Here is a 16,536-nt window from a genome sequence, read left to right as displayed (position 1 = left end):
GCCGGAAGGCAAAGCTCTCAATTTAACGGTCGATCTACGTTCCCATCTTCACCTATGGTCATGAGGTTTGGGTCATGACCGAAAGGACAAGATCACGGGTACAAGCGGCCGAAATGAGTTTCCTCCGCCGGGTGGCGGGGCTCTCCCTTAGAGATAGGGTGAGAGGCTCTGTCATCCGGGGGGAGCTCAAACTAAAGCCGCTGCTCCTCCACATCGAGAGGAGCCAGATGAGGTGGTTCGGGCATCTGCTCAGGATGCCACCCGAACGCCTCCCTAGGGAGGTGTTTCGGGCACGTCCGACCGGTAGGAGGCCGCGGGGAAGACCCAGGACACGTTGGGAAGACTATGTCTCCCGGCTGGCCTGGGAACGCCTCGGGATCCCCCGGGAGGAGCTGGACCAAGTGGCTGGGGAGAGGGAAGTCTGGGCTTCCCTGCTTAGGCTGCTGCCCCCGCGACCCGACCTCGGATAAGCGGAAGAAGGTGGATGGATGGATGTTTCATTTTTTCATTTTAAGTATTTATATTTATTTCCCCCTCCAAGACTAAATTCAGACGCAGCATCCATGAATTGTACAGTTTTGTGCCAGCCCAAACCAGAATTGTTGAGCCTCGGCGGAGGTCTGCATGCGGGTTAGTTTTCTATCATTGACTTTTGCCGTGAGTTTTTTAAGTTGTCGTCTGCTTGGAGGACAAGTTAAAACTATTCCAAGCGACAGCAGCTCGAGTAAAAGTGTTCGCCGGTAATCAGACAGACGCTGTGAGAGTAAAAGCTGCCCCCCCCAACCCCCCCGCCCCCTGCTCAGCACACGTCCATAATTCAAACCAGACGCTTTGCTTTCCTGCCGACACCCCCCACAAGTTGTTCTAACAATGCTGAGTCGTCACTCTAGCGAGGTGCATGTACGTGTGATCTGTACTATTTTTCACACATTTTTTTAATTTATTAATAGCTTATTCTCATCATGTTCCTACTGTATGTCTATAGAGCCCTCCATCACAGTCCCCACCAGTAGAGGGTGCTCTCATCCTCTGGAACAGGGGTAGGCAACCCAAAATGTTGAGAGAATCATATTGGACCAAAAAAAACCAAAAAATCTGTCTGGAGCCGCATTAGTTATATTAGCCTACTATCAAAATGACTTTAAAAGTCTTATATAAGTGCTATAATGAAGACAACACATGATGTAAGTGTCTATATTAGCTATATTAGCCTACTATCAAAATGACTTTAAAAGTCTTATACAAGTGTTATAATGAAGACAACACATGATGTCAGTGTCTATATTAGCTATATTAGCCTACTATCAAATTACTTTAAAAGTCTTATATAAGTGTTATAATGAAGACAACACATGATGCAAGTATCCATATTAGCTATATTAGCCTACTATCAAAATTACTTTAAAAGTCTTATATAAGTGTTATAATGAAGACAACACATGATGGAAGTGTCTATATTAGCCTACTATCAAAATGACTTTGAAAGTCTTATAGAAGGGTTATAATGAAGACAACACATGATGTAAGTGTCTATATTAGCTATATTAGCCTACTATCAAAATGACTTTAAAAGTCTTATATAAGTGCTATAATGAAGACAACACATGATGTAAGTGTCTATATTAGTTATATTAGCCTACTATCAAAATGACTTTAAAAGGCTTATATAAGTGCTATAATGAAGACAACACATGATGTAAGTGTCTATATTAGCTATATTAGCCTACTATCAAAATGACTTTAAAAGTCTTATATAAGTGTTATAATGAAGACAACACATGATGTCAGTGTCTATATTAGCTATATTAGCCTACTATCAAAATTACTTTAAAAGTCTTATACAAGTGCTATAATGAAGACAACACATGATGTAAGTGTCTATATTAGCTATATTAGCCTACTATCAAAATGACTTTAAAAGTATTATATAAGTGTTATAATGATGACAACACATGATGTCAGTGTCTATATTAGCTATATTAGCCTACTATCAAAATTACTTTAAAAGTCTTATATAAGTGCTATAATGAAGACAACACATGATGTAAGTGTCTATATTAGCTATATTAGCCTACTATCAAAATGACTTTAAAAGTCTTATATAAGTGCTATAATGAAGACAACACATGATGTAAGTGTTTATATTAGCCTACTATCAAAATGACTGTGTGTCGCAGGCTGACACAAATCGTAGTTGACAGAAATGTTGAACTGTAATATTTCTTCTACCCATTTTTACAACATAGGAAAATATTAGTAAATCAGAGGCTTCTCAGAGGGTGAGATAACTCCTGGAAATGACTGGCTTAGAATGGCCAAAGGTATAGATGTGTGTGTTCAAGTTAAAGAAAATGGCGGGCTGTTTTCTTCGAATGGATTTATAACACTTTATGCAAGCTGGGTAACGTTTGCTGTGGTCTGGAACAACATGGCACACAAACAACTATGAGAAATGCAGGCAATATTGCATACAGATAATGTGTCATGAGCCATGCAGATATAAATGAAATACAGAGAGGACATAGGAAATTATATGAGCTCAAATTTACCGACAAGTGAGGCATAATGATGCAATTATGCACATAAAGCTAGCCTAAATAGCATGTTAGCATCGATTAGCTTGCAGTCATGCACTGAGCAAATATGCCGAAAAAGCACTCCACACAAGTCAATAACATTACTAAAGCTCGCCTTTGTGCATTCACGCACAGCATAAAAAGTTTGGTGGACAAAATGAGACAAAGAAGGAGTGGCATAAAAAAAATCCGTCTCTGGCATCGTTGGAGGAAGTTGTACATGTAAACAAACTCCGGTGAGTTCAAGGACTGCCAAAATGAGTCGGACAAAACGATACTCACCAAATACTCTCATCAGAAAAGCGTGTATAATATAAATAGTGGGATTTTTAACAATTACGGAGGTTTGTGTCATGTTTGTCCTCCTACAGAAACCCTATTAAAACAAAAATATGTTTTTTCCCCCATCTTTTTTTATTTTCATACATTTTTGAAAAGCTCCAGGGAGCCACTAAGGCGGCGCTAAAGCTAGAGCAGCAGATTGCAGACCCCCGCATTGGAAGATGTCAGGTGGGATTCATTGACCTGTGTGACGTTGTCCCCCTTAGCATTGCAAATATTAAAATAACACTGCCATTCCTTTGTGCTACGTTTGTACTGTGATTATTTTTGTCTATCGAAGTTTTTGTGTCATTATCGTTTTCTAGTTTTTTTGTTATTAACGTGTTATTTTCATAAACAACCTAACCCCTCTTTGTCAAAATCTCCCCAAGCATGTCCCATTCGTTTGTGCTGCAAAATGTTTTGTGTAACTATTATAGTTGTTATGTTTTTAACTTACAAATCCCAAAACCAGTGGAGTTTGCACGTTGTGTAAATGGTAAATAAAAACAGAATACAATGATTTGCAAATTCCTTTTCAACTTATATTCAATTGAATAGACTGCAAAGACAAGATATTTAATGTTTGAACTGAGAAACGTATTTTTATTTTTTTTTGCAATTAATCATTAACCAAACATTTAATGGCAGCAACACATTGCAAAAAAGTTGGCACAGGGGCATTTTTACCACTGTGGCCTTTCCTTTTAACAACACTCAGTAAACGTTTGGGAACTGAGAAGACCAATTTTTGAAGCTTTTCAAATTGAATTCTTTACCATTTTTGCTTGATGTACAGCTTAAATTGTTCAACAGTCCGGGGTCTCCGTTCTCGTATTTTAGGCTTCATAATGCATCATCATCAACATTTTCAATTAGAGACAGGTCTGGACGACAGGCAAGCCAGTCTAGTACCCGCACTCTTTTACTACGAAGCCACGCTGTTGTAACACATGGCTTGGCTGAAATAAGCAGGGGCGTCCATGATAACGTTGCTTGGATGGCAACATATGCTGCTTCAAAACCTGTATGTACCTTTCAGTATTAATGGTGCCTTCACAGATGTGTAAGTTACCCATGTCTTGGGCACTAATACACCCCCATACCATCACAGATGCTGGCTTTTGAACTTTGCGCCTATAACAATCCGGATGGTTCTTTTCCTCTTTGTTCCGGGGGACACATCGTCCACAGTTTCCAAAAACAATTTGAAATGTGGACTCGTCAGATCACAGAACACTTTTCCACATTGCATCAGTCTATTTTAGATGAGTTTGGGCCCGGTGAAGCCGGCGGCGTTTCTGGGTGTAGTTGATAAATGGGTTTCGCTTTGCATAGTAAAATCTTAACTTGCACTTACAGATGTAGCGACAAACTGTTGTTACTAACAGTGGTTTTCTGAAGTGTGCCTGACCTCATGTGGTGATATCCTTTACACACTGATGTCGCTTGTTGATGCAGTACAGCCTGAGGGATCGAAGGTCACGGACTTAGCTGCTTACGTGCAGTGATTTCTCCAGATTCTCTGAACCTTTTGCTGATATTACGGACCGTAGATGGTGAAATCCCTAAGTTCCTTGCAATAGCTGGTTGACAAATGTTGTTCTTAAACTGTTTGACACTTTGCCCACGCATTTGTTGACAAAGTGGTGACCCTCGCCCCATCCTTGTTTGTGAATGACAGAGCATTTCATGGGATCTACTTTTATACCCAATCATGGCACCCACCTGTTCCCAATTTGCATGTTCACCTGTGGGATGTTCCAAAGAAGTGTTTGATGAGCATTCCTCAACTTTATCAGTATTTATTGCCACCTTTCCCAACTTCTTTGTCACGTGTTGCTGGCATCAAATTCTAAAGTTAATGATTATTTGCAAAAAAAAAAAATGTTTATCAGTTTGAAAACATCAAATATGTTGTCTTTGTAGCATATTCAACTGAATATGGGTTGAAAATAATTTGCAAATCATTGTATTCCGTTTATATTTACATCTAACACAATTTCCCAACTCATATGGAAACGGGCTTTGTATAATAGTTAAAACAATTTTCAGCACAAACAAAGTTTGGGGAGATTTTGACAAGGTAGGTCAGGGGCTGGATGATGTCACTACATAGAGAATGTATTTTAGGATAACTTAAAAAAAAACGAAAATGTTTACAGCACAAAAGTAGCAGAAAGGAATGGCAGTAGTATTTGGATAATTGCAATGCTAATACAGGACAAACTTCTGGTTCTCGTCTAGTTCTTTGGGGCGAGCTGTTCAAAAAGTGTGATCCCATGAAGAATATTTCTGCAATAGGCTCTTGTGTAAAGTTTGCGTGTATGTACACATGTACTGTGTGTCCCTTGACGTGTACGCTGCGTGACCCGGGACATTAAGCAGAGGGAAGGTCTTGTGGTAAAGGACCCGCATGGTCTCGCCCTCTGCCGTCAGCTGCTGCCGCCTTACGCACTGCCGCCCACACCCTCGCCACGCCCCCCTCTTATCAGACAAAGGCGAGCATTGTGTGTGCGTTTTTGTGTGTGATTAAACATGTCGTGCTTGTGTAACGTGTAATAAACTGGTCCTAGTGTCGGTTGGGGACATCTCTGTGCTGCTGACCCGTCTCCGCTCGGGATGGTCTCCTGCTGGCCCCCCAATATGGACTGGACTCTCACTATTTTGTTAGATCCACTATGGACTGGACTTTCACAATTTTATGCTAGACCCACTCGACGTCCATTGGGACATCGAGTGACATCCCACTGGGTTGTGAGTTTTTCCTTGCCCTTATGTGGGCTCTGAACCGAGGATGTCGTTGTGGCTTGTGCAGCCCTTTTAGACACTTGTGATTAGAGATGTCCTATAATATCGGCCTGCCGATATTATCGGCCGATAAATGCGTTAAAATGTAATATCGGAAATTATCGGTATCGTTTTTTTTTTTTATCGGTATCGTTTTTTTATTTGTAATTTATTTTTTATTTTTTTATTTTTATTAAATCAACATAAAAAACACAATATACACTTACAATTAGTGCACCAACCCAAAAAACCTCTCTCCCCCATTTACACTCATTCACACAAAAGAGTTGTTTCTTTCTGTTATTAATATTCTGGTTCCTACATTATATATCAATACAGTCTGCAAGGGATACAGTCCGTAAGCACACATGATTGTGTGTGCTGCTGGTCTACTAATAGTACTAACCTTTAACAGTTAATTTTACTCATTTTCATTCATTACTAGTTTCTATGTAACTGTTTTTATATTGTTTTACTTTCTTTTTTATTCAAGAAAAAGGTTTTTAATTTATTTATCTTGTTTTATTTTATTAATTAAAAAACAAAAGTACCTTATCTTCACCATACCTGGTTGTCCAAATTAGGCATAATAATGTGTTAATTCCACGACTTTATATATCGGTTGATATCGGTATCGGTTGATATCGGTATCAGTAATTAAAGGCCTACTGAAATGCGATTTTCTTATTCAAACGGGGATAGCAGGTCCATTCTATGTGTCATACTTGATCATTTTGCGATATTGCCATATTTTTGCTGAAAGGATTTAGTAGAGAACATAGACGATAAAGTTCGCAACTTTTGGTCGCTGATAAAAAAGCCTTGCCTGTACCGGAAGTAGCAGACGAGTAGCGTGACGTCACAGGTTGTGGAGCTCCTCACATCTGCACATTGTTTACAATCATGGCCACCAGCAGCGAGAGCGATTCGGACCGAGAAAGCGACGATTTCCCCATTAATTTGAGCGAGGATGAAAGATTTGTGGATGAGGAAAGTGAGAGTGAAGGACTAGAGGGCAGTGGGAGTGATTCAGAAAGGGAAGATGCTGTGAGAGGCGGGTGGGACCTGATATTCAGCTGGGAATGACTAAAACAGTAAATAAACACTAGACATATATATACTCTATTAGCCACAACACAACCAGGCTTATATTTAATATGCCACAAATTAATACCGCATAACAAACACCTCCCCTCTCCCGTTCATATAACCCGCCAATACAACTCAAACACCTGCACAAAGTACCGTTCACCTCCCCAAAGTTCATACAGCACATATATTTCCCCAAAGTCCCTAAAGTTACGTACGTAACATGCACATAGCGACACGCCCGTACGGGCAAGTGATCAAATGTTTGGAAGCCGCAGCTGCATGCGTACTCACGGTACCGTGTCTGCGTATCCAACTCAAAGTCCTGGTAAGAGTCTCTGTTGTCCCAGTTCTCCACAGGCCAATGGTAAAGCTTGGCTGTCATCTTCCGGGAATGTAAACAATGAAACATCGGCCGTGTTTGTGTTGCTGAAGTCGGCCGCAATACACCGCTTCCCACCTACAGCTTTCTTCTTTGCTGTCTCCATTGTTCATTGAACAAATTGCAAAAGATTTACCAACACAGATGTCCAGAATACTGTGGAATTTTGCGAAGAAACAGACGACTTAATAGCTGGCCACCATGCTGTCTCAAAATGGCCGCTACAATCCGCGACGTCACGCGCTGACGTCATCATACTGAGACGTTTTCAGCAGGATATGTCGCGCGAAATTTAAAATTGCACTTTAGTAAACTAATTGGCATGTGTTGCAATGTTAAGATTTCATCATTGATATATAAACTATCAGACTGCGTGGTCGGTAGTAGTGGGTTTCAGTAGGCCTTTAAAGAGTTGGACAATATCGGAATATCGGATATCGGCAAAAAGCCATTATCGGACATCCCTACTTGTGATTTAAGGCTATATAAACAAACATTGATTGATTGATTGATTGATAGTGGGTCAAGTCTTCCCCTCCTGAAGTGATGCACTCAAAAGTGTGAAAATGTGTCAAAACATGCACCTGTACGTACACCTGTCTTACCTGTGCTGAGGGTTGTCAAAATTATCCATACTTGGATACCAGGTCAATAGCAACAAATACCTGCTTTTCTCAGTATTTTCAGTATACATACATAACAACTGTCTCTTTGTTACCAAGACTAAACAACAAGAAGCTGGATTGTCGCCTCAGTTCCATTTCGAAAGTAATGGAAAAAATTGTTTACCTTGCCACTAATAAACTCATGTACAAATTCCAATCCGGCTTCAGAACTAACCACTCCACTGACACATGCCTTCTCTATCTGACCGACCACATCAAACATGAGGTGGACGCGGGCAAATACTGCGGCATGGTCATGCTGGACCTTCAGAAGGCCTTTGATACCGTTAACCACGCTATACTGTTGGATAAGCTCAGAGCAATCGGATTTGATAAAACCTCATCGAGCTGGATGCAATCTTTCTTGGAGGGGAGGAAACAGGTGGTAGAGGTGAACGGCACCGTGTCCATCTCCCCCCCTCTCAGTAAGCTGTGGAGTCCCCCAAGGCAGTATATTGGGGCCTTTACTGTTCCTAATATACATAAACGACATGTCATCAGCATGCGACTGTGAATTGTTTTTGTTTGCGGATGACTCGGCCCTGCTGGTATCAGACAAGGACAAGTCACAGGTGGAGAAAATCCTCAGTGCTGAACTCTGTAGAATTTGCACCTGGCTCGCTGACAACAAGCTATCCATACACTTGGGAAAAACAGAATCCATCCTATTTGGGTCCCACATCAACCTTAAGAAAGTCAGTGACTTCACTATAAAAGTGGGTGACATTGTTATCACCAGGAAAGATGAGGTCACCTACCTAGGTTCCATTCTAGAGGCTAATCTTTCCTGTGATAAAATGGCAACCAAGGTAATCAAAAAGGTCAACCAACGAACAAGATTTCTCTACAGAATCTCCTCTCTGGTCAACAAAAGCACCTTGAAGATTCTAGCGGGAACTCTCAGTCAACCCTTTTTCGATTACGCATGCACCTCCTGGTACCCTAGCACCTCCAAAACCCTCAAATCTAGACTCCAAACATTCCAGAACAAGCTGGTCGGATTACTTCTAGACCTCCACCCCAGATCACACCTCACTCCTACCCACTTCTCAAAAAGTGGGCTGGCTCAGGGTGGAGGACAAAGTAAAACAACTTGCACTGAGCCTAGTCTATAAAATCCGCTACACCTCCCTGATACCGAAGTACATATCAAACAAATTCCTTAACGTAAATGACCGCCATAACCACAACACCAGGGGGAGCTCCACTAACCACGTTAAACCCAGATTCCGATCTAACAAAGGTCTTAACTCATTCTCCTTCTATGCCACATCAATATGGGCATCTCTATCTTCCTTGAAAACCGCACTAAAAGAACACCTCCAGGCAACTTCAACCCTAAACTAACACCCTCCGTTCCACATCCTACCTCCCCGGATTGTAAATAATCAAATGTAAATAATCAAATGTACATACTTGTTCTTATGCTTTCTGGTCTCTCTCGCTATGTCCACTATTTGCTGTACATATCCTACCAAGTCAGTCCTACACTGTTCCAATGTCCATTTCTCTGATGATGCAACTGTTGATGACTGAAGTGTTGATATCAACTAAACCTACCCCCCACGCCCCTCCACATCCCACACCCCGGATTGTAAATAATGTAAATAGTTCTGTGTATATACTCTGATGATATTATATATCTGTATCATGAATCAATGATACAATGATAAGTGGACCCCGACTTAAACAAGTTGAAAAACGCATTCGGGTGTTACCATTTAGTGGTCAATTGTACGGAATATGTACTGCACTGGGGCAGCACGGTGGAAGAGGGGTTAGTGCGTCTGCCTCACAATACGAAGGTCCTCAGTAGTCGTGAGTTCAATCCCGGCCTCGGGATCTTTCTGTGTGGAGTTTGCATGTTCTCCCCGTGACTGTGTGGGTTTCCTCCGGTCACTCCGGCTTCCTCCCACCTCCAAAGACATGCACCTGGGGATAGGTTGATTGGCAACACTAAATCGGCCCTAGTGTGTGAATGTGAGTGTGAATGTTGTCTGTCTATCTGTGTTGGCCCTGCGATGAGGTGGCGACTTGTCCAGGGTGTACCCCGCCTTCCGCCCGATTGTAGCTGAGATAGGCTCCAGCGTCCCGGAATGGAATAAGCGGTAGAAAATGGATGGATGTACTGCACTGTGCAATCTACTAATAAACGTTTTAAAAAAAAACCTGCACACACAGAGAAATCTCTTTGGTGCACTCACAAAGGATCAGAAATCACAAAAATATTTAACTTTGATAGCCACATTGCTACAATATTTAAAAAAAAAACTAAATTTTTACATTGTCATCAGCACAAAACAACCCCAATATTTTAACACGAATGTACAGAAAAAAACAGTTATTTTTTTAAAACACCACAGTACCGGTGCCAAAATAGAATAGAATAGAATAGAGTTTTATTGTCATTATTACAGTGAACAGGTTCAAAGAACAACGAAATTGGAGCAGATCCCCTTAGGTGCATACACAATCATTTGATAAAATAAATAGTAAAAAAATATTTAAAAAAAAAAAAAGAAGAAGATATGTATCTATATATATATATATATATATATATATATATATATATATATATATATATATATATATATATATATATATATATATATATATATATGTAAATATCCACACACATGCACATATCCATACATATGCATATATATGCATATACACATATACAAAATGTATTTCGATACTTTTCAAAATAAAGGGGACCACAACAACATTTAATTATTGGCTTTACTTTAGCAGAAAATTTTATGATACAATTAACATTTGTGTCTTTATTGCAACCAAAGAAAAATGTTGGCATTTAATAAGATAGTAAACATACTAGACAACTTCTCTTTTAGTAGTAAGTAAGCAAGGTTCCTATTGTTTGTGGGAAGACCCTCCTCTGTCCTTGGTGTCCTTTCTTGGAGGACGACTTCAATCCAACATCATAGACACCTGACCTCACAATGACCGAACTTCCCCACAGAAATATCACACGTCTCCATCTTGTTTATGATGTCTCCCCGGAGTTCATCCTCTGCTGATTTTGTAACACTTCTTCGTCTTGTCTCCTTCCTCAGTTTCGGCAAGCAGCTGGGGGGCCGGCGAGGCTGTGAATGCATCACGTTGGAGCCGTCAGAAATGATCGTGGTAAGAGACGCCGCTTTTCTGACTCTTCCTCTCGGAAACTTTAGAATCAGTTTTTTGGGTCAAATATGTTTAACACGCAAGGAATTTGACTTGGTAGACTGTGCTGTCTTTGTTCAGTCTACACAATAAATATTAACTAAAAATGTACACAAGTACTTAAATACCTACAGTCGCGATCAAAAGTTGACATACACTTGTAGAGAACATAATGTCATGGCTGTCTTGAGTTTCCAGTAATTTCTACAACTCTTATTTTTTTGTGATAGAGTGATTGGAGCACATACTTGTTGGTCACAAAAAACATTCATGAAGTTTGGTTCTTTTATGAATTTGTTATGGGTCTACTGAAAATGTGACCAAATCTGCTGGGTCAAAAGTATACATACAGCAGTGTTAATATTTGCTTACACAAGTTTCACTGCAATAAGGTTTAATTTTTGTTTTCCAAAATAAGAGAACAATTTCAACTCAAATTATGGAAAAAAAGTGCCAACATGGCACTGCCATATTTATTATTGAAATCACAAAGTGCATTTTTTTTTAACATGCCTCAAAACAGCAGCTTGGAATTTGAGATACTGTATGCTCTCCCTAAAATAATCCCGATACCCACTAAAAATATGGGAAATACTATACTTTGACTTTCACAAAGTCTAAGTCTAAGTCTAACAAAGTGCATTATTCTTTTTTTTTTTTTAAACATGCCTCAAAACAACAGCTACAAAAACAATGAAGGCACACAGCTTCAGTCCAGAGTATACTAGAGTCATAAAGTAAACAATAACATAGTCCTCCTTTAGTGCAAGACTGCCTGGCATACTGTATAACAGCAAATTATAAACTGGGCTCAATCTGCCCTGCTCTAACGTATTTGTATGAGTAACACAAATGCGCAGCCAGAGCTTCTGAAATGCTGCGTTGAGACAGGGCACCTCCGTTTACTGCAAGCTGCAAGGTGTGCACCATGCAGGGCAGACTAGCCACACCAAACTCCACCATAGTCTTTGCCATACTGCATGCGTTGTCCCTGACCACAACGTGAGCTTTCGCCCTGGGGTGGTTTTTGTTGTATTTTTGTTTTTTCTCGGCGGAGTCTTTAAGCGACAACTGTGTGGTACTACAAACCCCGTTTCCATATGAGTTGGGGAATTGTGTTAGATGTAAATATAAACGGAATACAATGATTTGCAAATCCTTTTCAACCCATATTCAGTTGAATGCACTACAAAGACAAGATATTTGATGTTCAAACTCATAAACTTTATTTTTTTTTTGCAAATAATAATTAACTTAGAATTTCATGGCTGCAACACGTGCCAAAGTAGTTGGGAAAGGGCATGTTCACCACTGTGTTACATGGCTTTTCCTTTCAACAACACTCAGTAAACATTTGGGAACTGAGGAGACACATTTTTTAAGCTTCTCAGGTGGAATTCTTTCCCATTCTTGCTTGATGTACAGTTTAAGTTGTTCAACAGTCCGGGGGTCTCCGTTGTGGTATTTTAGGCTTCATAATGCGCCACACATTTTCAATGGGAGACAGGTCTGGACTACAGGCAGGCCAGTCTAGTACCCGTACTCTTTTACTATGAAGCCACGTTGATGTAACACGTGGCTTGGCATTGTCTTGCTGAAATAAGCAGGGGCGTCCATGGTAACGTTGCTCGGATGGCAACATATGTTGCTCCAAAACCTGTATGTACCTTTCAGCATTAATGGCGCCTTCACAGATGTGTAATTTACTCATGTCTTGGGCACTAATACACCCCAATACAATCACAGATGCTGGCTTTTCAACTTTTCAACTTTGCGCCTATAACAATCCGGATGGTTCTTTTCCTCTTTGGTCCGGAGGACACGACGTCCACAGTTTCCAAAAACAATTTGAAATGTGGACTCGTCAGACCACAGAACACTTTTCCACTTTGCATCAGTCCATCTTAGATGAGCTCAGGCCCAGCGAAGCCGACGGCGTTTCTGGGTGTTGTTGATAAACGGTTTTCGCCTTGCATAGGAGAGTTTTAATTTGCACTTACAGATGTAGCAACCAACTGTAGTTACTGACAGTGGGTTTCTGAGCCCATGTGGTGATATCCTTTACACACTGATGTCGCTTGTTGATGCAGTACAGCCTGAGGGATCGAAGGTCACAGGCTTAGCTGCTTACGTGCAGTGATTTCTCCATATTCTCTGAACCCTTTGATGATATTACGGACCGTAGATGGCGAAATCCCTAAATTCCTTGCAATAGCTGGTTGAGAAAGGTTTTTCTTAAACTGTTCAACAATTTGCTCACGCATTTGTTGACAAAGTGGTGACCCTCGCCCCATCCTTGTTTGTGAATGACTGAACATTTCATGGAATCTACTTTTATACCCAATCATGGCACCCACCTGTTCCCAATTTGCCTGTACACCTGTGGGATGTTCCAAATAAGTGTTTGATGAGCATTCCTCAACTTTATCAGTATTTATTGCCACCTTTCCCAACTTCTTTGTCACGTGTTGCTGGCACGAATTTCTAAAGTTAATGATTATTTGCAAAAAAAAAAAAATGTTTATCAGTTCGAACATCAAATATGTTGTCTTTGTAGCATATTCAATTGAATATGAGTTGAAAATGATTTGCAAATCATTGTATTCCGTTTATATTTATATTTACACAATTTCCCAACTCATATGGAAATGGGTTTTGTACTTTTTTTTCGCTGTTTGCTTTCCATCCATCTTCCGCTTGTATTCATCATGTATCTCCTTATGATTCTTGAAGAGGTGGGAGATCAAATTGCTCGTATTAAAGGAAGACGTCTTGGTTCCTCCTCGCACAACCAACTTATTGCAGTCATTGCAAATTGCCAGTTTTTTATCCGTCAGAGACACTTTAAAATAATCCCAAACCATAGACAAGGTGTCGTTAGTCAGTCACCGAGCGAGCTCGCTTGTTAGCCACGGCTACAGCACCGGCAACAATACACTCTTGTTGTTGTTATGCTCCGCTTGCAGCGGTTTGATGAGGTCATCAAGCGTCGCCAGTAAACCTCTCATACTGCAGTCGTCAACTCCTGTGTTGTGTGTGGGAGACGGGGGAGGTGAGAGGGCAGAAGGGAGTCATTAATTTTACTTTTTGAAACCGATACGGATCATTTCCGATATTACATTTTAAAGCATTTATCGTCCGATAATATCGGAAGGCCCATATTATCGGACATCTCTATATATGAACAGTTCCTTAAACTGGATCATACCAATCATACTGTTAATACCGTCTCGTCGGAATGCGCCATTTTGTTATTTACGTGCCTCCACTTTGACAGCGTTTATTACGGTCAGCCATGTTGTAGTTTTAGCGCTTCCATATAAAGTCTACTGACAGATATGAGTTAGAATAGTATGATACTTTATATTAGAAATGGCAACAGTGGAGGATGCATGTGCATGTACGAGCCAGTCTGCCCCACAGCAAGATGATGGATAAAAAGGAGGAGCTTATCGACTACAATGGCACTTTGGGTAAATTCTTTATCATAAATTCCAAACTGCTCATTTGGAGGAAGTATGCAGGAAGGCAATATTGTTTTATTAATATCTCTACCATGCCTCCATGTTGTGATTTCACATTTTGGGGACTTATGCAGATCTCAAATATGCAAAAAACAGGTAACATTAGGTGATAACATTTGCTTCTGCATCATAGATCTTTTTATTAAACGACTGGAGTGCATGATGAATGGAAAAGGAAAACTTTATTCGACAAAAATAGTACAAGACATGACTTTCACACCAACAGCAGAGTAGCAACATTTTAAAGTGCATGCAGAGCTGGATAAAACTGCTGGATGCTGACCACTTGGAATACTTCAAATGCAGCTACTGCCATCTTGTGAAGTGCATGGAGAACTGCATCAGAGAGTTGCTTAAGGCCGCAGCTGTTAATGCAGTTAAAGTTAAAAGTACCAATGATAGTCACACACACACTAGGTGTGGCGAAATTATTCTCTGCATTTGACCCATCACCCTTGATCACCCCCTGGGAGGTGAGGGGAGCAGTAGGCAGCAGCGGTGGCCGCGCCCGGCAATCATTTTTGGTGATTTAACCCCCAATTCCAACCCTTGATGCTGAGTGCCAAGCAGGGAGGTAATGGGTCCCATTCTTATAGTCTTTGGTATTCACTCAGCGCTAATTGGCGAGCCAAGCGGTAAAATGACGCCGTAGTCCAAACAATAACCCACCTATGCTATATTGCCAAAAGTATTTGGCCACCTGCCTTGACTCACATATGAAAGGGGCCCGCTACAAACTGTTCCCACAAGGTTGGGAGCATGGAATTGTCCAAAATGTTTTGGTATCCTGGAGCGTTCAAAGTTCCTTTCACTGGATCTAAGGGGCCAAGCCCAACTCCTGAAAAACAACCCCCCATCATAATTCCTCCTCCACCAAATTTCACACTCGGCACAATGCAGTCCGTAATGTACCGTTCTCCTGGCAACCTCCAAACTCAGACTCGTCCATCAGATTGCCAGGTGGAAAAGTGTGATTCATCACTCCAGAGAAGGCGTCTTCACTGCTCTAGAGTCCAGTGGCGACGTGCTTTACACCACTGTATCCCACGCTTTGCATTGGACTTGGTGATGTATGGCTTAGATGCAGCTGCTCGGCCATGGAAACCCATTCCATGAAGCTCTTTGCGGAGCAACTGACTGTGCAGAAAGTCGGCAACACCTTTGCACTAAGCGCTGACTCCTCTCTGTCAGTTTACGTGGCCTAAAACTTCGTGGCTGAGTTGCTGTTGTTCCCAAACTCTACCATTTTCTTATAATAAAGCCGACAGTTACTTTGGAATATTTAGGAGCGAGGACATTTCACGACTGTATTTAATGCACAGGTGGCATCCTATGACAGTTCCACGCTGGAAATCACTGAGCTCCTAAAAGAGTGGCCCATTCTTTCACAAATGTTTGTAGAAACGGTCTCCATGCCTAAGTGCTTGGTTTTATACACTTGTGGCCGGGCCAAGTGATTAGGACACATGATTGTGATCATTTGGATGGGTGGCCAAATACTTTTGACAATATAGTGTATTTAGTGTCTTTGCATGGGTTTGTTATAAACTATTTGCATAATGATCGTCAGCGGGGAAAAAAATACATGAATTAGCCGCACCGTTTTATAAGCCACGGGGGACGAAGCGTAGGAAAAAAGTAGAGGCTTATAGTCGGTACGGTATGTAAAACACAACCTGTCACGACGCGGTTTTAGCTTACTGCGGGGTCGTTCTCCCAGGAAGGCAAACGGACCACTCCGGACAGGACTTGCAGGTAGAAACATGATTTAATTGAAGAAACAATCAACGAGGTACAAAACAAAAAGCAACCCGAAGGCAAGCGTGCCTGTCGCTCGCGGAAGCTAAGGCAAAAACTTAGGACATGAAACTATAGACATGAACCTCACAAAACTGTGGCATGAAACAAACACGAAACTGTGGCATGAAACAACTAGCATTAACTATGGCATAGAACAAACACGAAACTGTGGCATGAAACAACTAGCATTAACTATGGCATAGAAC

At 41.0% G+C, this 16,536-nt stretch overlaps 1 protein-coding gene across 3 annotated transcripts in view; it reads left to right on the top strand.

Moving 5' to 3' along the window:
• The window catches only part of rapgef6 (Rap guanine nucleotide exchange factor (GEF) 6), a 309,254-nt gene that overhangs the window by 99,550 nt on the left and 193,168 nt on the right, over window positions 1-16,536 (top strand). For all 3 annotated transcript variants that reach the window (XM_061934173.1, XM_061934172.1, XM_061934171.1), the window contains exon 5: window positions 10,901-10,970. In XM_061934173.1, the coding sequence (XP_061790157.1) occupies window positions 10,901-10,970 (70 nt within the window). The remainder of the gene's footprint in view (window positions 1-10,900; window positions 10,971-16,536) is intronic.

Source organism: Nerophis lumbriciformis, linkage group LG03 (genome assembly GCF_033978685.3).
Source record: "Nerophis lumbriciformis linkage group LG03, RoL_Nlum_v2.1, whole genome shotgun sequence".
Classification (NCBI taxonomy): domain Eukaryota; kingdom Metazoa; phylum Chordata; class Actinopteri; order Syngnathiformes; family Syngnathidae; genus Nerophis; species Nerophis lumbriciformis.
This window is presented reverse-complemented; position numbering and strand designations above follow the sequence as displayed.